The 23,734-nt window shown below is 49.1% G+C and overlaps 1 protein-coding gene across 1 annotated transcript; it reads left to right on the top strand.

Moving 5' to 3' along the window:
- The first annotated feature begins 682 nt into the window (after positions 1-682).
- On the top strand, positions 683-23,256 carry CHAF1B (chromatin assembly factor 1 subunit B). Its single transcript, XM_066365930.1, has 14 exons — positions 683-740; positions 1,725-1,920; positions 2,336-2,468; positions 7,425-7,548; positions 8,151-8,254; positions 11,358-11,454; positions 12,765-12,849; positions 14,630-14,723; positions 16,396-16,465; positions 16,560-16,651; positions 18,376-18,529; positions 19,623-20,048; positions 21,559-21,650; positions 22,476-23,256. Exons 2-14 carry the CDS (start codon positions 1,795-1,797, stop codon positions 22,553-22,555), a joined length of 1,677 nt encoding a protein of 558 aa, XP_066222027.1. The 5' UTR covers positions 683-740; positions 1,725-1,794; the 3' UTR covers positions 22,556-23,256.
- Positions 23,257-23,734: the final 478 nt, after the last annotated feature.

Below are 23,734 nucleotides of genomic sequence, written 5' to 3'. Positions count from 1 at the left end.
TTGTCAACTGAGTTTCTTTAGCTCGAGTTCCCATATCTCAGCGCTGCTCATCCCAAACTATTATCCGAAGCCCACTTCAAATGCCCTCTTCTCTTCAATCTTCCTTTGAGTCCTCAAATACAAAATAACTTTGTCCTTGAAGCTGTACGAGCACATGGGTCCTTTTCACGCTCCTTTCCACTTTATCTTTTTAATTTTAATTCCTGTGCCCGTGACGACAGGAGGCCGAGAACTGTCTGTTTTGTTGATGTTTGAAACTAGAAACAGGACAGGGCCGACCCAGGTTACATATCTCCAGTATCCCCTGCAGCATGGAAAGGCCCGGGAGCCTTGGGCGGGTCTCAGAGCCCCTGTCCTACTGGGCGGCTCTTCTGCCCGCGGCTGTAGGTTTCCTGAGGGTCAGTTTGAGTCCGCTTCGCCATCCACCGCGTGTCCTGCACCCCCACGCAGCTCAGCGTAGGGCGGATGATGTTCCGGCAAGGTGTGCTAAAAGAATGACTGAATACGAGGAGAAGCGCCTGAACGAATGAATGGATGAGCTCACCCATTCTCCAGCCGGGGCGTCGGTCCCGCGGGAAACTCGGGGCCGGAGGAGCTCGTCCTGATTGGACAACTCGGCGGCGCGCTACGCGGCAGGGGATGAGCGAGGCGCCCCGTGACCACGCCCGCGCGGAGGCGGCGCTCTGTCGCGCGGGATTTGGCGCGCTGGGAGGTGCTGCCGGCAGATCGTGTCCCTGCAGGTACGGTGTTTGCCCCGCTGGCTTCTGCGTCCCTGTGACCGCGTGGGTCTCCGGGCGGGTTGGGGACGAGAGGTTCTTTTGAAGGCAGGCTGCAGAGGCAGGGTAGCTGCGGGCGATGTGCGTCCGGGCGGCCGGTTCCCGCTCCGGCTCCGGCCCCGCGCGGTCTCCTCCCCGCCTGGCTGGGTCTCGGCTTCCCGGGCCAGCCGGGCGCCGTGTCCCGTGCAGCCTGGGAAGGGGAGGTCCCCTGCCTCGGAAGGCCCTCTGCACTTGGCGACCTCGCCTCTGTGAAGCGGGGTTCCCTCGTGGACTCGGCCCCCTCGTCTGCAGCCCCCGGGCAGCCCACTTCTCTAGCGGCCTCCTACCGCTCCCTCACCCCCCAACCCGCAGCCTTCTCTCCTGGGACCTCCCTCAGACTACCCGGCTCCTGGGAAGTGGGATCTCTCCCCCCAGCCCCGGCCGCCCTTACATTCTACAGCCAGCCCCCTTCCCGGGCAGCCCTATCTTCCTAGGGGCCCCTTCCCGCGGGCTGCCTGGTCCCTGGGAAGCGGGATTTCCTCGCGGCCCCGGCCGCCTCATTATATATATAGCCCCCTCCTTTGGACAGCCCTCAACTCCTGCAGCCCCCTTCTCATGGGAGGGTCTCCTCCACTGGGCTGCCTGGTTTCTGGGAAGTGGGGTCCCCGCGCGGCCCGGCCCCCGCATTCTACAGCCCCCTCCTCCTGGAAGCCTCGGCTCTCCGGTTATGCCCCCCAATCCCCACTAAGCAGGCCCCCGAGCACAGCCCGATGGCCTGCTTTTCTCTGCCTGAAGGTTCCACTTTGCTTTTCTGAAGGTAGTAGAGCTTTTAGATACAATTTGCAAGGTGTTGTGTCAGGACATATTAGCCTCCTTTTCCAATATAGCATGCATTTTTAATTGTTAGGGTTCCTGGCTCATAAGTGTTCCAATTCTCTCTCTAATCAATTTATTACCATCGATTTTCAGCTTTCCTTTGTCTTTGGATCAAGAACGGTGCCCGAGGACTATTCCTTCTGCTCCTCCGAGACTTAAGAGAATGAAAGTCATCACTCGCGAAATAGCCTGGCACAACAAGGAGCCGGTGTACAGCCTGGATTTCCAGCATGGGACGGCCGGGAGGATTCACAGACTGGCGTCCGCAGGGGTGGACACTGCCGTAAGGGTAAATTTCAGGAAACAGAAGGGCACAGGAAGCACCTTTGAAGCAGCATTCTCCAATCTTTTATTATAAACTAATGTCAATGAACTCAGACTTACTTTCTCATCTAGTCTGGAGGGATAAGGCCTCAGGGCCATGAGAGAACAGTGAAAATAAAAGAAAGCTGCTTTCTTCCTTGGGTACTGTTTCCAAGGTTGATGGAACTTGTATGCCCCTTTATTGTAGAATCCTGAGCCAGGTTCCTGACTGGGAATAATTTACTAGAACCAGGTAGGAGAGAGCAGACAGAAGTTCTTTCATTTTCTGTTTCAAAAGAAAAGATAAATTTTCTTCCTGAAAATAAGCAATTGTTTTTGTGTGCATAGTATGGTGGGTGCTCACTATATATTTCTCTGGGTGAATGTTTTGGTATCAACAGATCTGGAAGGTGGAGAAAGGACCAGATGGAGAGGCCATTGTTGAATTTTTGTCCAGCCTTGCCCGCCATACCAAAGCTGTCAATGTTGTGCGTTTTTCTCCAAAGGGGGAGATTTTAGCATCAGGAGGAGATGGTGAGTATTATCTTTCAGAATCCTTTAGATTCTGATTCACATTACCCATGTATCTTGTGTTATATAGTGAGATTGCAGCCAGATAGGCTTTGTTATTTTACAGGTTGCTTGACCTGTCAATCCATCATTTAGATAGGTTAGTAAAATAAAAATAATGTTGTGGGGAGCATGAACGGAAGGAGGACACACACCTAAACTGAGAAGACCTATTGGAAAACGGCTGCTTTCCCACTTGCTCCCACTAAGCTGGGTTGGAGACAGTAGGATGGTACTTATCGTTCCAACAGGGTCTCAAGGCACTGTCTGGCCTTGCTTGATTGTTCATTCAGAATTTGTAAGTGCTCACAGTTTGCTTCATGTATAATTATGAAGTTAATCAATTAGTTTAGAGAGTATCGTTCACATGGCCCTCTAAATTATTTTTGTTTGGTGGAAGTAGATTGTTTTATATTTTCTGCTTGTGTTTAAGTGGCGTAAAACTTGTTGAACGAACTCAAGAAGAATCTGGAGGCTTTGGCTAGTAATGAATGATAGAGATTTATTTAAGAGTTCTAGCCTGACCAGGCGGTGGCACAGTGGATAGAGCTTCAGACTGGGTTGCAGAAGACCCAGGTTCAAGACCCTGAGGTCGACAGTTTGAGCGCGGACTCATCTGGTTTGAGCAAAGCTCACCAGCTTGGACCTAAGGTCGCCGGCTTGAGCGAGGGGTTACTCGATTTGCTGAAGGCCCACAGTCAAGGCACATATGAGAAAGCAATCAATGAACAACTAAGGTGTCGCAATGTGCAACGAAAAACTAATGATTAATGCTTCTCATTTCTCTCTGTTCCTACCTATCTGTCCCTGTCCCTCTCTCTGTCTCTGTAAAAAAAAAAAAAAGAAAAGAAAAAAAAGAGAGTTCTAGAGTTTACCCACTGGGCACACAGCGAGGCAGAAACCCAGAAGTGCTCCATCAAGGCAAGGAAGGTTAAGATTTCTAATAGTCAAAGGTATGTTCTCGAGAATTGCCAGTCCTGTGCTCTTAGCTGTGGGATTCATCCAGGGTAGTTATCAGTTAGGTGTCCAGCAATCAGGGTGGTGGATGCCTGGTGGTTGAGGATGGGCAACATGGGTTTAATCACGTCTGGTGGTCTGGATAATGGATGTCAGGTGGCCTGGATAGTGAGTCCTTTAGTGGGCAATCAGAGTGTTACCTGGACATCTGGTGTATGTTCAAATACATATCCAGGCATTGACTCAGGACCGGAAAGTTCAGGAAGTTCAGAAAGTCTGAGTCCTCAGGCTGTGAGAATAAGAACAGTCTTTCCTCCTGCCTCAACGTTCCCAACGCGAGTAATTTTACAAGCTTGGTTGAAATGACTCCACTTTTTATATTCCCTATTTCTACCCTTTCTTCAAACTATACAGAAAAGGTAAATCTTTTTACCATGCTTTAACACTAGAAGAGTCTAGAACTTAGTACAAACTAAAACAAATCTCAGACTTTGTTTGCAGGAGGGAGAGAGACCTGGTTATTCAGTTCAGTGCTGTGACAGTCCAAGCACTGGCATAGAGGGGACAGGTGGTGAGTGAGGAGTGCCTCTGGTAGGGCTGGCCACTCTTCTTTGTGAGGTTGCACTGGGCAGCAAAGTCCTTTGACCTTGGAGGCCCAGAAACTGGCATGTGGAGAGTGTCCATCCATCAGGGGTCGTCTCTGCTCAACCAAGCTCCCAGAATTCCAGTTACAAAATGAGAAGGCATGTGTCCACACAGTGGTCTCCTTCATTCTCCTGGGGTGGTCCTCAAAGGAAAATAGAGTTGTGGACGGTAGGTTATGTGGTGAGCTGGTGTCAAAGTGCCAGGAGTCAGGACTCAGACAGTGGATGACACCATGCTGACTTATCTGTTGCGTCCACGATATTGACACCTAACACGTGTGTGGGCTTACCATGTGCCAGGCATTGTGTTGTGCTTTATGCTCATTAACTCATTTAATCCTTGCAACAACAGCCTTCTGAGGGAGGTATACTATTATTACAATGGTACCTTGAGATACGAGCAGACCAACATATGAATTTTTTTAAGATAACGAGCTGCAACTCGGTCCGTATTTTTGTTCAAGATCCAAGTGAAATTCTGAGATACGAGTCATGATTCGGGAAGCTGCTGCTAGTTGGCGTGTTGGCACACGGGTCCAGTATCAGCAGCACAACACCAGCATCTCGTTCTTTCTCACATGTTATCCACAGAATCAAGTAGAATCTCATGCGTTGTACTCGTTCTTGCATCATTTTTGCATTTTTTACTAACTTTTTTTATGTGCTATCATGGGGCCGAAGAAAGTGAGTGTAAAAGACAGTGGTGAGAAGAAGAAGAGAATGATGTCAATAGAAGTAAAGCAAGAAATAATAGAAAACATGAGCGTGGTATACAAGTGATTGAACTGGCAAGGCTGTATGACTGCAATACATCTACAATTTGTACCATCCTTAAACAAAAGGATGCCATCTAAAGTGCAAATCCAGCAAAAGGAACTACAATTCTGTCCCAATTAAGGACAAATATCCATGAAGAAATGGAGAAGCTTCTGCTGGTGTGGGTGAAAGAGAAAACTGGCAAGAGATACAGTAATGGAGACTGTAATATGTGAAAAGGCCCGTATTATTTACAGCAACTTGAAAAAGAAAGAACCATCAACCTCAAAAGAGGCAGCAGAAGATACGTTTAAGGCAAGTCACGGCTGGTTTAAAAATTTCAAGAAGAGATCTGGCATCTACTCGGTGGTGAGGCATGGTGAAGCTGCAAGTGCTGACGTTAGGCAGCTGAGGAGTACATCACACGTTTCGCTGTGCTTATTGCAAAGGAAAGCTACATCCCCCAACAAGTGTTCAACTGACAAAACAGGATTGTTTTGGAAAATAAATGCCCCAGAGGACTTTCATCACTGCAGAGGAGAAGAAGCTGCCAGGCCATAAACCCATGAAGGACCGTCTGACCCTTATATTGTGTGCAAATGCTCGTGGTGACTGTAAAGTAAAGCCACTGCTAGTGTATCATTCTGAAAATCCTCGAGCCTTTAAGACTCACAAGACTCTTAAAAAAAAACTGCAGGTTATGCGGTGCGCCAATGCTAGGGCATGGGTTACGCGGCAGTTTTTTTATTGAATGGGTAAATCTCATCTTTGGTTCTTCAGTGAAGAAATATCTTCAAGTTAATAAACTCCTGATGAAAGCATTTCTAATCCTTGAAAATGCTCCAGCCCACCCACCTGGTCTTGAAGATGACATTCTCGATGAGTTCAAATTCATGAAAGTCCTCTAACTCCCACCCAACCTGACTTCCATCTTGCAACCTATGGGTCAGCAGGTCATTTCCAACTTTAAAAAGCTTTACACAAAGCACTTGTCCCGCCGCTGCTTTGAGGTGACTGAGAATACAATTCTAACCCTTCGAGTGTTTTGGAAAGATCACTACAACATTGTGATATGTTTATGCATTATTGACTTGGCATGGCAAGAGGTTACAAGAAGAACCTTGAACTCGGCATGGAAAAAGTTATGGCCTGATGTTGTTGCAGACAGGGACATCAAAGGATTCAAACCAGAGACTGAGACCGAGGTAGAAGCGTTGGAGATTGTGTCCCTTGGAAAATCAATGGGCCAGGAGGTAGATGAGGGTGATGTAAATGAGTTCGTCGAGGAACATGAGGAGGAACTCTCAGCTGAGGAGTTGAAGGAGCTACAGATGATGCAACATACGGAGCTTCTGCAAGAGATTAGTAGTGAGGAGGAGGTAGAGTCGGAGGAAATGATTTCTACAAGTGAAATTAAAGCCATGCTGGCAATGTGGGAGAAGCTTTCAAGTTTCATTGAAAAGAAACACCCAGAAAAAGTTTCATCTGGTTGTGCTTCAGCACTTTTTAATGACACTTGTTTGTCACATTTCCGTAACATTTTAAAAGGCAGGCAAAAGTAAACCTCTTTGGATAGGTTTTTATTCAAAAGTCCTGCAAGTGAAAGTGCCAAAAGTGCAGCCAAAAAGGCAAAAACAGGTGATGATTAGATGAAAAATATGTAATGTTAAGCTTAGGTTAAGTTTAAAGTTAAGAAAGTATATTGTTTTACAATTAAGTTTTTGTGGTTTCATTTTAAGTAAAGAAAGTGCAGTTTTAGTTTTGTTTAAAGTAAAGAAAATGCAGTTTTAATGCATTTAGTGTTAAAGTGCAGTTTTAGTTTACGTGTCTACAGTGCCTGCATCCCTCCCTCCTCCTCCGCCATTCACCTCCATTAGCCGCACTCGTCTGTCTCCAAGGTAAGAATACAGTAATAAATAACACTTTATTCTTTTATTTTATATATTTTGTTATGCATTGGTAAAGTATACATGTGTTTCTTAATTAAAAACATGTATTTTTTAATAATTTTGGATGGTTTGGGGATGTTTCACAGGGATAGAACAGATTAAATCTATTTCAGTTATTTTAAATGGGAGAAATTTGTTTGATATAAGAGTTGACTGACTTACGAGCTTGGTTACAGAATGAATTCAACTCATATCTCAAGGTACCACTGTTTTCCCATATCAGGTGAGGAAACTGAGGCCTCAAGTGACTTGCTGAAAGTTACACAGCTAGGGATGATTTGCTAGTCCTTGTGTTGGTGGCTGTTTGTGGCTGTTTTTTGTTGTTATGTTTTCCCCTTATTCAGTTATTTTTAGGTTATGGCTTTAGATTGATTAATGTGGTCAGTCACTTGGTAGTAGTGCCTGGTGGCCTGGGGACCCTGCTTTTAAGGCGCCTTTGTCTGGTTCTGACCTGGTATGAGTTTGATTTTCGAGTTTTAATTCAGAAGGCAAGCCTATTTCTCCTGTCAGGATTCTTAGAAGTAAAGCATCATGGTCATAGTCAGACAGCATAAATATTATTTAATAGCCTAAAAGTCCAGAAGTGACTCATCCTTAACTGAATCACTCCTCAGACGCTGTCATCCTGCTGTGGAAGGTGAATGATAGCAAGGAGCCTGAGCAGATCGCCTTTCAGGATGAGGATGAGGCTGAGGCCGAGCTGAATAAGGAAGACTGGATCGTGGTGAAAACCCTGAGGTACCTTGGGGAGAGACCATGGGGTGACTTACCTGGGCTTTCTGAGTACATGATACTGATACATGTTTTGATTTTTGTATCTAACTTGAGACTTTTACTTATTCAAGACATAAAAGAATAGTTTTAAAAGATAAAAACATGATTAGCCTTACCTATGGTGGCGCAGTGAATAAAGTGTGGACCTGAAATGCTGAGGTCTCCAGTTCGAAATCCTAGGCTTGCTAGGGCAAGGCACATATGAGAAGCAACTACAAGTTGATGCTTCCCACTCCTCCTTACTGCCCTTTCTCGCTCTCTCTCTCTCTCACCCCCCTTCTTCACTCGCCTTTCCCCCCCTTTTTCTCTCTAAAATCAGTAAATAAAATTTAAAAAAGAGAAAAATAAAAGCATGATTAAAACGGGTTTCCTTAGTTTGTGCTATAAATTTTTCCTTAGTAAAATTCCGTTTTAAAGATACAGATGTCCCTGAATGTAGTAGATTATAGTTATGGCTAATGTAGCTCCAGTGGCTGTTTCTAAAATCCCATTCTAATGGATGGTCCCTGAGGTTGCCTTTAAGTTTTTGATTATTTTTCCCCCTCTTTCTCTTCTCTGGATTCCAGGGGCCACTTGGAAGATGTGTATGATATTTGCTGGGCAACCGATGGGAATTTAATGGCTTCTGCCTCGGTGGATAACACAGCCATCATATGGGATGTCAGCAAAGGTAGCTGATATGTTTTCGTTGTTTTCCGGGGAAGGAGTGTTCTAAGTGGCTAAAAAGCCTAACCTGCATTCTGTTTAAAAGCGAAAGAAGAGTGTCGTCAGCAAGCTGCATGGGGGTTCGGCACAACAGGTTAGGGATTTGCCCATATATTGGTCCAACTCAGTTTGAGGGTCCCGGTCAGGAAGTGTGAGGCTCAGCAGTGGTGTCTCAATCACTGGTGTCAATCAAAAGGAGTCCCACAGCTCGGGCACTCAGCCCTGGTGGGGACAGGCTGACCTCACCTTTGGAGCTTAGATCTTGGGAGGTGAGCGAGTCTTCATTACTGGGGTGTTGGCTGCTCTGGTGGGGGAGGTGGGGTCAGGCTTCCATCTCAGGAGATGAGAGACACCTCGCTGCTTTTAAAGAACCAGCTCTCCAGTTGGGGAGACAAGAGGCCATGAGAAGTTGTAGGTGCATGTAGAGCCGTGAAGCACCACAGGTCAGTAGTGGCTCGTGCCTAACCGGGCAGTCCTTCACGCAGGCTTGTCTCCCAGACCTTCCTCCGCTTTCCTCTGCTGCACAGGCTGCTGATTCTCTGAGAGGAGGGTCCCTGCTGCCGTGGCCCAGTCTTCATCTCCTTAGCAATCTGTCCGTTAGTTCGGTGCATCGCTGCACCACACCCTCCAGCTGCCTCGCTCTGTCATCCACTACCTCCATTATGCTGTTTCTAATGGAAGACGAGTGTCCCCAGATCTGGCCATTGTCCTGGACAGTCCTGCCGGTGCCCCCATGAAGCCAGCTGTAATGACCTTGAACGTAGCCAGCATGCTGGACACTTGCAGGTGCTGGGAAAGTACATGGGCAAGGTGCTTGTGTTCTCGTGGGGTGTTGGGTAGTGAAGGTGCTGGAGGGGTCAGAGAGTGTAGGGGCCCGGGAGGCTCTCGGAGCACCGGCATGGGAGGGTGTTTGAACAGAGACTTGAATGAAGTTGGGGAGCAAGCTGTGTGCGTTGTTTTGGGAAGAGCATTCCAGCCTGTGGCCCAGGGAGTGCAGAGGCCCTGTGTGTGGAGGAAATTGATAACCTACGGATCAGGGGGTAAGCCATGGGGGGGGTTGAAGATTGTGTCCCAGGTGTGACCTGTGCTGCTGAAGGGTTTTGAGCAGGAGATTAGTGGGATTTTTATTTATGTTTTAAAAAGGTGTCTCTGGGTGGAACATGGCAAATTGATCCTGGAAGGACACAGGTGCTAGCAGGGAAAGTTGTGAGTGGTGTCGGGGTAGTTCAGGAGAGAGGTAGTGATGGCCCGGGCTGGGGTGCTGGTGATGGAAGGGGTGAGAAAGGCTTGGGTTGGGACCTGATTTGTAGAGAGGGCTCACAGGGTTTGATACATGGGCTGTAACTCTGAGCATTGTGACAGCCAGGTGAATATTGGTGCCACTTCCTGAGCTGGGACACGGTGCAGAGGGGCAGGGAACCGTCTTGGCAGGGAGTGTGAAAATCAAGGTCACCTCCCAGATTGCTCTCTTTTTTTTTGTAAAATTTTCCTTTTTAAATTATGTGTAACACAGGCAAACTTCTCTAAAGTCAGCACATCTTTACTTAAGAAATCCTGTGTGTTGTGATTACTTCTACTGCCCGTCACCTAAGTTCCTCACAGTGTGATTCCTAATCTTCCACACAGCACTCGTGAGACGATGTCTGCTCCGCCCCAGGTGTCACGTCACGTCACGTCACCTCAGTCCGCAGGTCTTCTAGCTGCTCTGCCAGTGACATTTGAAGCCTAGGGCCCCACACCACCATCAGAACCATCTCCTTCAGTTCCCTTGACCCCTTTTCTGTTTCTTGTGGAGCCCTGGGGTCCCCTCCTGTTTCCCTGTCTGCTGGCTGCTCTGGCTGTGGTGACTTTCCCTAGCCAGTGTGCGTCCCCAGGTGGTCACTTATCAACACTTGGTTCCCTCGGACCCTGTCCTTCCATTCTTCCCACCAAGACAGACCCCAACCCGGGATTGGGGTAACAGTCCCCTTTTAGTTCCTGGTCCTAGGCTGAGCACAGCTGGTTCAGGTTGTGACCGTGCAGACTGGACCACTACCAAGTCGCCCTCACTACCCTCAGGTGGGGTCTCAGTGTCCCCCACCTGGGAGTCGGACCCCTTCCTGCTCTCCCAGTGGCCGCCCCCACCCCCCACCCCCAGCCTCCTTCTGCCCTCTTTGTCAGCCTGGCCCTGAACCTCAGCAGGCTCTCTGACGAGCGTGATAAGGAAGAAGGGGCGGCAGAGTTAGCCTGAAGCATGTGCGTGTTTGACACGAGTTGGTCACTGGCAGCTTTAGGGTCTGATTCTGCAGGAGGCGGGGAGTGGAAGCCACATTGCAGAGCGCTGGGGGAATGGACAGTGAGTGAGCTAAGGGTGGACCACTTCAGAGATGAGGGTTTTGTTTTTTTTTCAACGATGGCCAATGCTTCATAACTCCCTCCTCTCTCTATCCAGGTAATCTTTGTGGTTTTTCCTTCTAAATATTACCCCAAAGTTCCCTATCCATCGTATTAGTACTTCTCTGACTCAAGCCCTTGTCTGTTATCTGGTTTGCTCTCACCCCCTAACTAGTGACACTTTCTATGCTCTTTTCAAAACCTCCATTCCATCTTTATAATCAGGTCACACCTCTTAGCTGTAGCGTGAATGCCCAGAGCCCTTTCCTTGTACCCAGGCTCCTTTACTCCTGGCCTTGTCGTCTCAGGCCTTGACTTTACCCGCTAGCAGTCCCAGCTGCTGTCTGCTCCATGTACCCGAGCTGGCTCTTAGCCCGTGGGTTTGCTTAGCGTCCCTCCCTAACCACTACATCCTGCCTGACCTGCAGGGCTGGGCTCAGCGCGCCTCCTTGACCCTCACCTGCTGCTCGTTAACCTGTCCTCCTCTGGGCCACAGCACACCCTCTGTCAAAGCTGCTATGTGCTTACCTGTTGGCGGGTCTGCCACTAAGCTCTGACTGACTACCTGGGAATGGGGCTGTGTGACGGCACCTTTGTGTCCCCAGAGTCTGACTTACCCCTTACCTAATGCAGAATAGAGTAAAGGCAAGAACACTTAAATTGTAGTCAGGAGGGTTTGTGTGCTTCTCTCGTAGGACAGAAGATCTCAATTTTTAATGAACATAAAAGTTATGTACAAGGAGTAACCTGGGATCCTTTGGGTCAGTATGTGGCTACCCTGAGCTGCGACAGGTATGTTCGTATTGGACAAATTATCTTATCTATTTACTTGAAGATTTCTTCAGAGGTATTTTATCACAACTTACCAGTATGAACTGTGGTCTAGCTTGGATTCTTCTGTTCTTGGTTTTACATACAGAATTCTGTTTTCTGTTATTCCTACGACATATGAAAAATGGGACACTAATCAGGGCAGGTTCTTTCCATGGAGTTAGTACTTGGTAAATCTTTATTGAATGGGTGAGGGAATGCAGGAGGGCTTTGAGTTAAATTAGAATTTCACGGGAGTTTTGTTTTGTTTTTTAATTTTATTTATTCATTTTAGAAAGGAGAGAGAGAGAGCAACAGAGAGAGAGAAGGGGGAGGAGCAGGAAGCATCAACTCCCATATGTGCCTTGACCAGGCAAGCCCAGGGTTTCGAACTGGCGACCTCAGCATTTCCAGGTCGACACTTTATCCACTGCACCACCACAGGTCAGGCTCACGGGAGTTTTTAAAGAAAAAGTCCTTTGTAAATACGACTGAAGAAGAGGTACCGCCTGACCTGTGGTGGCGCAGTGGATAAAGTGTTGACCTGGAATGCTGAGGTCACTGGTTCAAAACCCTGGGCTTGCCTGGTCAAGGCACATATGAGAGTTGATGCTTCCTGCTCCTCCCCCCTTCTCTCTCTCTCTCTGTCTCCTCTAAAAAAAAAAAAAAGAATAAATAAATAAATAAAGAAGAGATACCTAGCGATGGGGTTTGGACATTTATTTCATTTTTGATTATAGTTGATGACTGCAGTGATTTTAGTAATGCTATTTACATTAATGTAAAAATAGAGTCTTTCCTCCCTTTTGAAAGGAGGACTGGCCTCCTGGTGTGCCGGGCATCTGGGTTACATTGTGTTCTTGGAACAATGAGTATTTTTAGAAGTCAGAGCGCCTGGCATATTACTTACTCATCCATCAAAATAGTCCTTTTGAATATTTGTCAGCTACTTTTAATTAGAGCAAACTTAATTTCCAGTGGCCCTGAAAGGGAAGTCATAGGGAAGAGATAGGGTGCATTTTCTGTGGAATCTCCTGCTACCTTCCAAATGTCATTTGTCTTCTGATTATGAGATGTATTCAGGCAGTCGGGAGGGTAACCCGCTGGTCAGCCAGCGGGAATAACAAGAGTCACCAGCTGCCAGCCTCACCCGCTGATGCCCTCTTTACTCTTTGATTTCGCAGGCCACAACTTAGCGAAGCAATCTGCAGGGAGGTTCTCTGAGTATCGGCAGGGGTGGAACATAGCTCATTTACTAGAAGAGACAAACCAGACTTTGTTCTTCTGTTTAGGACCCTGAGGGTGTACAGCACCCAGAAGAAACGTGTGGCGTTCAACGTCTCCAAGATGCTGTCTGGAACAGGGGCTGAAGGAGAGGTGGGAACACCGTGGCTTCCGTTGTAGTGGTGCTCTAGTTGAGACGTAGGAAGTCTGAGCTCCTTCATCTTGCAGCTAAATCACTGTCTCAGTGACTCATGACTCACAGTAAGATTTCCTCTCAGATAGTCACAGCTCAGTGTAGGGGGCTGGCCTGTCTGGGAACCAGGACGCCAGGGGCCTGGGGGAGAGCTGGTGAGGGAGGATTAGTGGTTTCCAACCCCGGCTGCAGTGTGGAGTCGCCTGGGAAACATTAAAAAATACGAATGCCTGGTATCCACTCCAAAGATGTGATTCACTTGGCTCGAGGCAGGCGGGGCCTCTGGGATTCCTAGGTGTGGCGAGGGTTGAGCACTCTGACCTCAGGACCCCAGCACCAGGCGTGGGAAGGTGGGTGGTCATGCTGCGGGTCATCTGGGAGCTGGCAGTGTAGCTTCTCGGCAGGTAAACAGAGCTCCGGGAGCAGACGGCAGGGCCCAGCTATCGGGCTGCACTTGGGAATAGGAGGGAATTTGACCTTAGAAAAAACTAGTGGATGAAAATAGGGTCCTGGTCCTGAGTCCTGGAGGAGCTGAGACTGCTGAGGCACCAGTGCTTAGGCAAGAGGGATCTAGTCAGTAACTGGCATAAGAAGGTAACGGGCACAACTCCAGTCCTAGGGTGGCAGTACCTTGGGCTGGTGGATGTGACAGGTCACACCGTTTGTGAAGTAAGGAGTGATGCTTCCTTGGGTTATTTTTAAAATATTTTATATATTGATTTTACAGAGAGGATGTAGAGCGAAAAGTAACAACTCATATCTGCTTCACTTTAGTTGTTCATGGGTTGCTTCTCCTATGTGCCTTGAGCAGGCAAGCCCAGGGTTTTGAACCGATAACTTCAGGGTTCCAAGTCAGTGCTCTATCCACTGTGCCACCACAGGCCAGGCACTTCCTTGGATTCTTGAAAATTAAAGTATTTTTTGTTTTATCTTTTTAGCGAGGGGGTGATGTGACAGACAGGGACAGAGAGGAAGGGAGAGAGATGAGAAGCATCAGTTCTTTGTTGCAGCACCTTAGTTTTCATTGATTGCTTTCTCCTATGTGCCTTGACCGGAGTGGGGGCAGGGGGCTGCAGCCGAGCCAGTGATCCGTTGCCTGAGCCAGTGACCTTGGGCATCAAGCCAGCAACCATGGGGGTCATAGCCGGATGAGCCTGCACGCAAGCTGGTGACCTCAGGGTTTTGAACCTGGGTCCTCAGTATCCCAGGCAGACTCTCTGTCCACTGTACCACCACCTAAGAATTAAAGTCTTAATGTTCAGGTGTTTGTGAATGGCAGCAAAACCTTCCCCAGGGGTGTTCAAGAAATGTTTGGAAACATATGCCTTACCAGTTTAATAAGTAACTGTATTCTGTTTTAAAAATGTGCATTCAGTTGGAAATTCTAAGTTAGACACACAGATGGCAAGCAGAGTACAACAAGCAAGTAGTTGTTTTCTGCTTTCTCCCAGTCCCACCCCCACATACACTGCTGTTGATAGAGGTTTGTTTTCAAGTCACCATAGAACCATACACACACACACACACGCACACGCACACGCACACACACATGAACACATGCCTACACACACATAGAGAGTTCAGTCCTGCAGGGGTATTTGATGTGTGACAGATTTATTTCAGTTTTGTTTGTGATTGTCAGTAATAAATGATAACATGTAAAGGGAAAGGACTCTGGATGTATTAAGCCTTTCCTGTGAATGTCAGGATTTGGAATAATGATGAAACTTTGTGCCAAAGGCAAGAAGCTACCGGATGTTTCATGACGACAGCATGAAGTCCTTCTTCCGTAGACTCAGCTTCACTCCTGACGGGTCCCTGCTCCTCACACCAGGTGTGTTAACAGAGCCAAGGCCTTGCCAGGACCCAGGCCAAGGACTAGCACCTCTGTTACCTCCAGGTGTCTAACAGGGAGTGCCAATATGAGATAGAATGCATAAATATAGACTAAAGGCAAAAGTACGAATAAAAATAGGAAAGCAGGATACCCAAGGAGGATAAGAGGAGGGGTGAAAGGACGCATTAGTGCTGTGCAAGTTAGCTTTCATGAGAAAGTGACTAAGAGGTGGAATAAGGGAATGTCTATCAGGGGTCCCCAACTTTTTACACAGGGGGCCAGTTCACTGTCCCTCAGACCGTTGGAGGGCCGCCACATACAGTGCTCCTCTCACTGACCACCATTGAAAGAGGTGCCCTTTCCAGAAGTGCGGCAGGGGCCGGATAAATGGCCTCAGGGGGCTGTAGTTTGGGGACGCCTGAATTAATACCCCACTTTGTAAAGCAAACAAACCGAAAACCCACTATGTGCCTATGCATGCAGTTCAGTTACAACTTGTCATCATTATGTGAGCACAGGAGAGAGAGATGACACAATGGTTTGTCACAGTGGGTGTGGGGACAGAAGGACAGTATGAGGTATGGACTGCCCTCCCTGGTAGGTGTGAAATGGTCACTTGTGATCATGCATGTGTGTGTGCATCGGGAGAGAGCAGGATATGACAAGGAGGTGTTTCCAAGAGCAGCTGTGTTTGACAGTCACTCTGCCAGATCTGACCCGGTTTTAAGTACTTCCTGGGCTAAGTGTAGTGAGATCCCAAGTATGGGCTGCCCCCCCCAGACTAAGTCAGCTTCTGCAGGGAGATTTGGCAGAGGGCTGGGTTGCCTGGCAGCTGCCTGGCTCCATTGGGCAGACGGGAAAAGGCCCAGCCTTGGGATGGCAGCTGAGGTTGGCATCCGGGGGCCCTCGAGCCAGGGATATGGTCACAGAGCCCCAGCAGGAATGGGCTGGGTGTGAGGTGGAGGTCTGGAGCAAGGGTTCCCGCTTTCTGTTCTTCCTGCCGAGCCCAGAAGTGGCTCTGGGAGAGGCCAAGCCTCTCAGTTGAGATGATACTCAGATGAGAGGGCAGGGGGTAGAACCAGAATAAGGCTGAGCCCAGACTGTGCAGGGATGTTTGTAAGTGTCTCTGGTCACAAAAACATTGTCCAGGGAATCCGTCTTTCAAGAGAGTTATTTTAGGCCCTGGCCGGTTGGCTCAGTAGTAGAGCGTTGGCCCGGCGTGCGGGGGACCCAGTTCGATTCCCGGCCAGGGCACACAGGAAAAGCGCCCATTTGCTTCTCCACCACCCCCCTCCTTCCTCTCTGTCTCTCTCTCCCCTCCCGCAGCCAAGGCTTTATTGGAGCAAAGATGGCCCGGGCACTGGGGATGGCTCCTTGGCCTCTGCCCCAGTCACTAGAGTGGCTCTGGTCGCGGCAGAGCGATGCCCCGGAGGGGCAGAGCATCGCCCCCTGGTGGGCAGAGCATCGCCCCTGGTGGGCGTGCCGGGTGGATCCCGGTCGGGCGCATGCAGGAGTCTGTCTGACTGTCTCTCCCCGTTTCCAGCTTCAGAAAAATACAAAAAAAAAAAAAAAAAAAAAAAAAAAAAGAGTTATTTTACAAACCAGAACTGGGTGCCCTCATGTTGCTGGGGAATGATTTACTGACATGCCTCCTTTCCTGCCTCCCCAGCCGGCTGCGTGGAATCTGGTGAAAACGTGACCAACACAACGTATGTTTTCTCCAGGAAGAATCTGAAAAGGTATGCAACTGAGGACCTGTGGGAAACGGTCACCCTATCTCTTTGCTTTTGTTGAGCAATGGCACCTGTTTCTGAAACCACGATTTACCTTTAGGCCTGTGGCACACCTTCCGTGTCCCGGGAAGGCGACGCTTGCTGTCCGCTGCTGCCCCATCTACTTTGAGTTGAGACCGGCGGTGGAAACAGGTACGGCGGAACCTGGAGAAAGTGTAGTGTTTTGTCAGGCGGTCCGGGGATGGGGTGTGGTCTGGACTTGCTCTCGTGGGGAAAAGGGAGTATATGGCTTTGGCCTAGTTTAGTTATCCCCAAGAGCTGGAGCCAAGACCAGTGTCACCACAGCAGATGTCAGTTGTTTCCATTGTCCTAAACACACACACTTTGCTTAAAACAACTCGGAAGGAAAATCAGTCTTATTTTTCTCTGAAGCACGTTGAATGTTATTATTCATAATTGATTTTTTTTTATGCAGTAAAAAACCAACAATTTTCTTGGTTTTTAAACTTTTTTTTTCTCTGAATTTGGGTGATTTCAGCCATGATTTCTGCCAAGTATTTTTTATCCGGGACTCTAGCTTCAATATAGGTCAGGCCTTGTAAAGTACCTCACAGCTCATTGGTGCTGTCCCTGGGACAGTGTCCTGGTCACCTCTGCAGTGCTGTTCGGGTCTCATCTGTCCTCCTGCTCCTGGGAGCAGCACAGTGTTCACAACTCTTGTGTCTGCAGGATTGATTTTGATTGTTTCTTTTTCCCTCCTCACGGTGGGTCATGTTTTCCTGCTCTTCCCTGTGCCCTTAAGTTTTTTATTATAAGCCAGATGTAAATTTTTACCTTAGTGGATGCTGGGTATATTCTTATTCTTACAAGCACTCTTCTTGAACTTCGTCATGAGATGTGGTAGTGTTACTTGGAACCGTGTTGCTTCTTACGGGTCCTGCTGGTACACTCTGTTGGGGGGCTCCCAGCAGCACTGCATTGAGGGCAGATTTCCCCGGTCCTGAGGCAGTCTTCTGACACTCTAGTCGCTGACACACAGTAGGAGCTTGTCCCCCGGCTGGTGGGGACACACGCTGTTTCCTCAGGGCAATTTTTGAACCAAATAGGAAATTAGTAGAAGGAGAGGCCAGCTTGGCAGGGAACGTGAGCCAAATTGTGTGCCAACTGGAGCCAGAGTGCCCTTACTGGCAGCTGGGCATCAGGTTATGTCCTCACATGCATGCCCTGAGCAGTGTCTGCCGTAGACGACAGGGCCCTTCCAGGTCACTGTTCCCGCCTGAGCCCAAGCTCCCTGCTCTGACACGTGCCGGACGCGACCTGGCTCCCTCCCTTTGCTGGGCCTGGAAGCTCCAGGCCACAAACTAAGGCTCTTGTAGCACTTAGCACGTTTTCTTCCCGTCTCAGGGGTCACTGTCCTTCATGACTGATGAGCAGTGTCTTAAAAAGTCAGAGGGTAAACTGGGTCGTTGTTACTCCCAGGCTGGAAGCAGTAGCTGTTTTTTAACTTTCTAATCTTTTATGTGAATGAGTGTAATTAACTCTAAGGAGCATTGAAACATCACTTGTTACATACAGTGTTTCGCTGTGACCCTGTATTCCTCAGAAAGCTCTAGGCAGGGCAGCCTGACCCTCAGGTCGCCCTGCCACGTTCACACATCCCCTTCTTTCTTTGTTTTGTGCACCTCTGGTGCACATGATTCTTGGGTCATGTTATGGTGTTTTTCATGCATGGTTCTCATTTAGTCCTGGGTTCACCTGTACACTAATAGACCTGAATTCTTTTGTGAAGCATTCATAAAATAACATCATATCTGTCCCCCGGGAGGCTTTTGGGGGAGTCTTTGTTACCTGTTTCCTGCAGGAACGTGGCTGTCACTTGCGTCACGATCCTTCCTTTGTCCTTGTCCCCCCCACAGACGGCCCGCTGCAGGGGCCGATGGTGCGCCTGCCCTACCGCCTTGTGTTCGCCGTGGCCTCCGAAGACTCCGTGCTGTTCTACGACACGCAGCAGCTCTTCCCCTTCGGCTACGTGTCGAACATACATTACCACACCCTGAGCGACATTTCCTGGTGAGTGCTGTGGACAGGGAAGGCGGACAGAGGAGGGACGGTATCTGGTACCCTGGGGTAGACCCTTGGGTCTAGGAGCATTTTGTTACTGCTGGGGTTGAGGAGTGACATGGCTTTTGGCCTTTATTTACCAATTTTTTAAGAAGAATCAACATGAAAAGGAAAGCCGATACTACTTTTTGTTGTAACAGCCGTTGCTGTGATGGGGCCATTCGGACTGCCCCGTGGGGTTAAGTCATTCTCACAACTTAAGGGGGCCCGTGCCTGCAGACTTCTGCTGCCCAGAACTGTGCCGTCTGTCCTGTGGTATCACTTTGCACTCTGATTCCCTGGGTTCCTCGTCTGGCCTTCCCTGCCTGCTCAGGCCCACCTGCAGCTACGGCTCTGCCAGCATCTGTTTCTTACTCTGTGTGTGTGTGTGTGTGTGTGTGTGTGTGTGTGTGTGTGTGTGTGTGTGTGTGTGTGAGAGAGAGAGAGAGAGAGAGAGAGAGAGAGAGAAAGAGAGAGAGAGAGAGAGAGAGAGAGATAGGGACAGACAGGAGGGAGAGAGATTAGAAACATTAGTTCTTTGTTGCAGCACCATAGTTGTTCATTGATTGCTTTCTCATATGTGCCTTGATGGGGAGAGGGCTATAGCAGAGCCTCAAGCCAGTGACCTTGGGCTTAAGCCAGCGACCATGGGATCATGTCTATGATCCCATGCTCAAGCTGGTGACCTCAGGTTGCAAACCTAGGTCCTCTGTGTCCCAGTCTGATTCTCTGTGCACTGAACCACCACCTGGTCAGGCTGTTTCTTGTTCTTTATAACTTTTTCTTTTTTTTCTTTTTAATATTCTTTCTGTTTTGGGAAACAGAGGTCGTGTCACATTTATTTGGGTGCACTGCTGGCGGTGCAGAGAGGGGGTGTGCCCTAGAGAGTCGTGCCGGTGGGAGAGGGGAGGGATGAGAAAGTCCCACCGGCCCTTTGTCAGTCCAGTTTCTCCCCTTCCAACAAGCTTGTGGCTTTGTCTGAACTTCCCATTTCTAACTCGTGAAGAGTGGCCCCTAGAGGTGGGTAGAGTTTCTAATTTTTTCTCCTGTTTCTGGAACAAAGGTCCAGCGATGGGGCCTTCCTGGCCATTTCTTCCACTGATGGCTACTGTTCATTTGTGACATTTGAGAAGAATGAACTTGGAGTACCTTTCAAAGAGAAGCCAGATTTGAGCATGAGAACTCCTGATACAACAAGGAAAACTAAGGGTCAGACACCACAAGGGTCTTCACCAGGACCCAGACTGGTAGAGGGGACCCCCACCAGCAGAATCCAAGACTCCAGCAGTCTCTGTATAGCCCCCACTCAGGCGAAGCCTTCTCCAGCCCCAGCGGTGGCCAGGGACACGCCCCCAACTGCTGTGGCCAGAAGCTCCATGTCCGGGCCCTCAGAGAAGACCCTGCAGCCCAGCGGTCAGAATGTGAAAGCACCCCCATCCCGCAGGGTCACTCTGAACACTCTGCAGAACCGGAGCAAGATGACCTCCCGGTAAGAACTGTGGCCTGTGGCGGGAGACAAAGGCCCCCACCTCCAGCGGGTGCACTTCCACACACCAGGGCCTTCCTGCTGCTGCCAGAGAGGTGTTTCCTAACCTCCGCTCTGAGCACGCTGCTTCCTGCTCGCAGACCTGTGGGGTCCCCACTTCTGACCTGTTGTGTAAGGGCCAGACAGCCCTATCTGGTACAGAGACGGCGTGGCTCTGCCCACTGCCCCGGACTGTCAGCTGTCACTCCCCTTTGCCGTGTGTGCCTGCCTCTCCAGCCCAACCTGAGAGCCGGTCCCCAGAGCACAGCTGGGTCCTGAGCCTCTGCCTTTACCTTCCCCTGGGGAGCCCTGGGCATCTGCTCCCCTGGGCCACACTACTGTCCTCCAGCCCTTTTCTGTCACAACACGTCACACTCAGCGGCAGGGCTCCCATTTCTGCTTGTTTCCCCGTTAGATTATGAGCCCCCGAGGGCAGGAAGTGTGCCCCTCTTTACCCAGGTCTCTTGCCCAGAACAGTAATGGGCACTTTACCGTAGGCGAGAACTCAAAGGGACGTCGCAAGGTGGTGTTTGCTGTCCATGAAATGGGTTCCTCCTGAACAGTGGGTCTGGTCTGATAAGAAATCACCGCCGGTGACAGTACAGTCGTGCTTGTCCCAGTTCTTGCCAGGCTGCTGGTAAACACGCCCAAGGTCCCTGGCGGTGCCACAGACAGATGCCAGCACTGTCCTCAGTGGCTGCCACTGCCCGGCCTCCTTCCCTGGATGTCAGGGAAGTTACCCCTCTGCACTACCACCACCTGGCTCTGTGCTGCCTTCTCCACCAGTCCTCCACTGCCCAGCGTTCTGGACAGACTGGGCAGGGAGGTGGCCGGGCAGGAGGGGTGAGGGTGGACAGAGATGCTAGAAGCACTGTGTGTCTCTGCTATATTCATGTGACTTCATCAGCAGATCCACAACATGGGTTAGGGGTGTGTTGGTTCTTTGTGAATCACTTTTTTTCTTCAGACCAGCAGTGTTTTGTTTTTTCTATTTGTTTTTTAGGTGGGGGAAGGGAATAGAAAGGTGTTCTTTGAAATATTTTTGGTATTGAACTTTTCCCATTTTAATGTCTTACAAGCCTCTTGCAGTTGTAATTTTTGAAAAATAAATAACAGTTGTTGAAAATAGAGATTGTGGATTTTAAAAAGAACTACCAAAACTCTGTTTTGGAGCTTTCCATAGTAGAAAGCGTGTCTGACAGCATACCACAGGTAATTAACCAGACGTAGGCTTTGGAACTGTCAGATGCTGGGTTGAGGGCTAAGTTGACTATCATACCTGTGATGGTTTAACTTAGTACATGATCATAATCCTTTGTCACTAAACGAGCAGTGCGTCAGCCTTCTGTTTAATGCCTCACGTGGTACGATCGGCTGCAATTTCCAGTGTTTCTTTTGAGTAGTTCTGAAATGTGTCATACACAAATTCCCACGACATTGGTCACCATGTGCCCTTTCCCTTCTTTTAATCCAGGAGGGTAAACTTAATACCCTTAAAGGCAGACACTCCAAATGCGGTACCAGGCAGTGTGGCCTCCACCCCTACCACAGAGGAAGTTCACTCAGGTAGGTGACACTGGTTTCGTATCCTGAAGAGCAGAATGTGTTCTCTTTTGTTCTTTTCAAACTTGACATTCGCTCATGTTAAGTCAGTTCTGAGAAAGTGAGGAGGCATGTCACTAGACCCGTCCGGACTTCCTGGAGGCCTGTTTGTTCTCAGTGGGGTGCCACGTCCCCATGAAAACTCTCGGCGAGGTGGACACTGCCGTCAGAGACGTCAGTGCCGGCTTCTCAGCCTCGGCGCTGCTGATGCCCTGGGCCAGGCCGCTCCTCGTGGTGGGCTGTCCTGTGATTGTAGGATGTTTATTGGCACCCCTGCATGATGGTGCCCATCTCCCCCGGCCACTGTCCCATGTCACCTCTGGTTGAGAGCCACTGACACAGAGCCTTTCTTTCTGTGCACATGGGACCTTGCCAGGCAGTGTAATTTCTCCTCTGGGCACAGAATTTATCTTATTTATTTAAGCAAGAGAGGGATAGATAGAAAGGGAGAGAAATGAGAAGCATCAACTCATGGTTGTAGCACTTTATTGATTGCATCTCATACGTGTGACCAGGGGTCTCCAGCTGAGCCGTTGACCTTGGGCTCAAGCCAGCAACCATGGGGTCATGTCTACGATCCCATGCTCAAGCTGGCAACCCTGCGCTCAAGCTGGTGAACTTGAAGTCTGGCTGGTGACCTTGGGGTTTCGAACCTGGGTCCTCAGTATCCCAGGTTGATGCTTTATCCACTGTGCCACCAACTGGCCAGGCAGAATGTCTTGTTATCAACAGCTCTTAACTCAGAGAAGTCTCACTTACTTGCCAACCTTGTGTTTGTTGATGTTTCAGAGACACCTGGGAACCCCCAGGCCAGTCCTCCAGAACTGAAGCGGCCTAGACTCGGGGAGAACAAAGGCAGGAGCCTTTGACGAGACCTGCCTTGTACTTGAAGGCTTATTCCAAGTCTGGGGACTCCTGTGTGCACAGGGCCGGGAGCCCAGGCTGAAGCCCAGAACAGGGGCGTCAGACGGAGCCTGGTGGACACTCACAAGTTGACTTCTGTAACAGATACACAGGGCGTGGCCTTTCTCCAGAAGTGTGTTTGCTCTTGTATTCCAAGGACAGTTTACCTCGGAGACGCGGATGTTTCAGTAGGCCAATTCCCGTTTCTGTGGGTTTCTGAAACTGGACTAGTTCTGCATCATCTGGTATGAAAATCAGTCGGGCCTCCCCAGCGATATTTCTGTGGCAGTGCGTGTACTTCACAGGGGCCCCTCCTGGAGCTGGGTTGGAAACTAATTCATGAAGGTTTATTCTGTTGAATTTTGAAGTGTTTGAATGTTATTAGATGGTTGATTAATTTTGGAACTCTGTTATATATGCTTTCTGATTTTAAAGGTAATAACACCCGTTCTAAACAGTCAGTAAAGGAGAGTGAAGGAGAAAAGTCAGACTGGAGGTGGGAGTCCTCGTCATCTCACCCCCAGGAGGAACTCTTGTTACTGTTTTGGCATATTTCCTTCTTCGTATTTTTATTTTGTTTTTTCTTTTTAAGGAAAGAGTTGAGGTTTTATTTTAGATATAACTTGGTATCTGAAAGGTTAACTTTTTAGATTGATTTTTTAAAGCAAGAAATAGTAACATAGCAGTTTATGCCTGTGCCTCTGCTTTCTCTGGTCCCCGGGAGGGGACGAGGACTGTTTCTGCTCGGGAGACTGGAGTGGGATTACTGCTGCGGGAGGCACTGGGTGGGGTGCCTGAGGTGGCGAGTGTGGCAGCCAGGGGACCCCAGTGGAGGAGTTGGCGCTGCTGCCGCTCACTGAGAAGTGTCACTGTGAAAGGTCACTGCTGGATGACCGTCCCTCTGGTATAGTGAACACGAGTCGTGCAAAGGAGTGTGCTGCACCGGGGCTTCCGTCCTCATCTGATGTCGGCATGAATATGAGCACAGTCAGGAGCCACTCAAGCCTCTGCTAGGAGGATGCCCTTTCCAACTCGTCAGCCCCAACAGAGAAGAGAATTGGAGAGAAGCATCACTTTGTTGCTTAATCCACAGCCTGTCTTAACAAGAAATAGGATTTAGGTGGGCAGGTGGCAAACGAGGGGTC

The sequence above is a fragment of the Saccopteryx leptura genome, chromosome 2, assembly GCF_036850995.1.
Source record: "Saccopteryx leptura isolate mSacLep1 chromosome 2, mSacLep1_pri_phased_curated, whole genome shotgun sequence".
Lineage (NCBI taxonomy): Eukaryota > Metazoa > Chordata > Mammalia > Chiroptera > Emballonuridae > Saccopteryx > Saccopteryx leptura.
This window is presented reverse-complemented; position numbering and strand designations above follow the sequence as displayed.

Coding starts and splice junctions, on each gene's coding strand:
- CHAF1B (XM_066365930.1), top strand. CDS start 1,795: ATGAAAGTCATCACTCGCGAAATAGCCTGGCACAACAAGGAGCCGGTG. Junction 11,455..12,764: donor GCTACCCTGAGCTGCGACAG/GTATGTTCGTAT, acceptor TCTTCTGTTTAG/GACCCTGAGGGTGTACAGCA. Junction 16,466..16,559: donor TCCAGGAAGAATCTGAAAAG/GTATGCAACTGA, acceptor ATTTACCTTTAG/GCCTGTGGCACACCTTCCGT.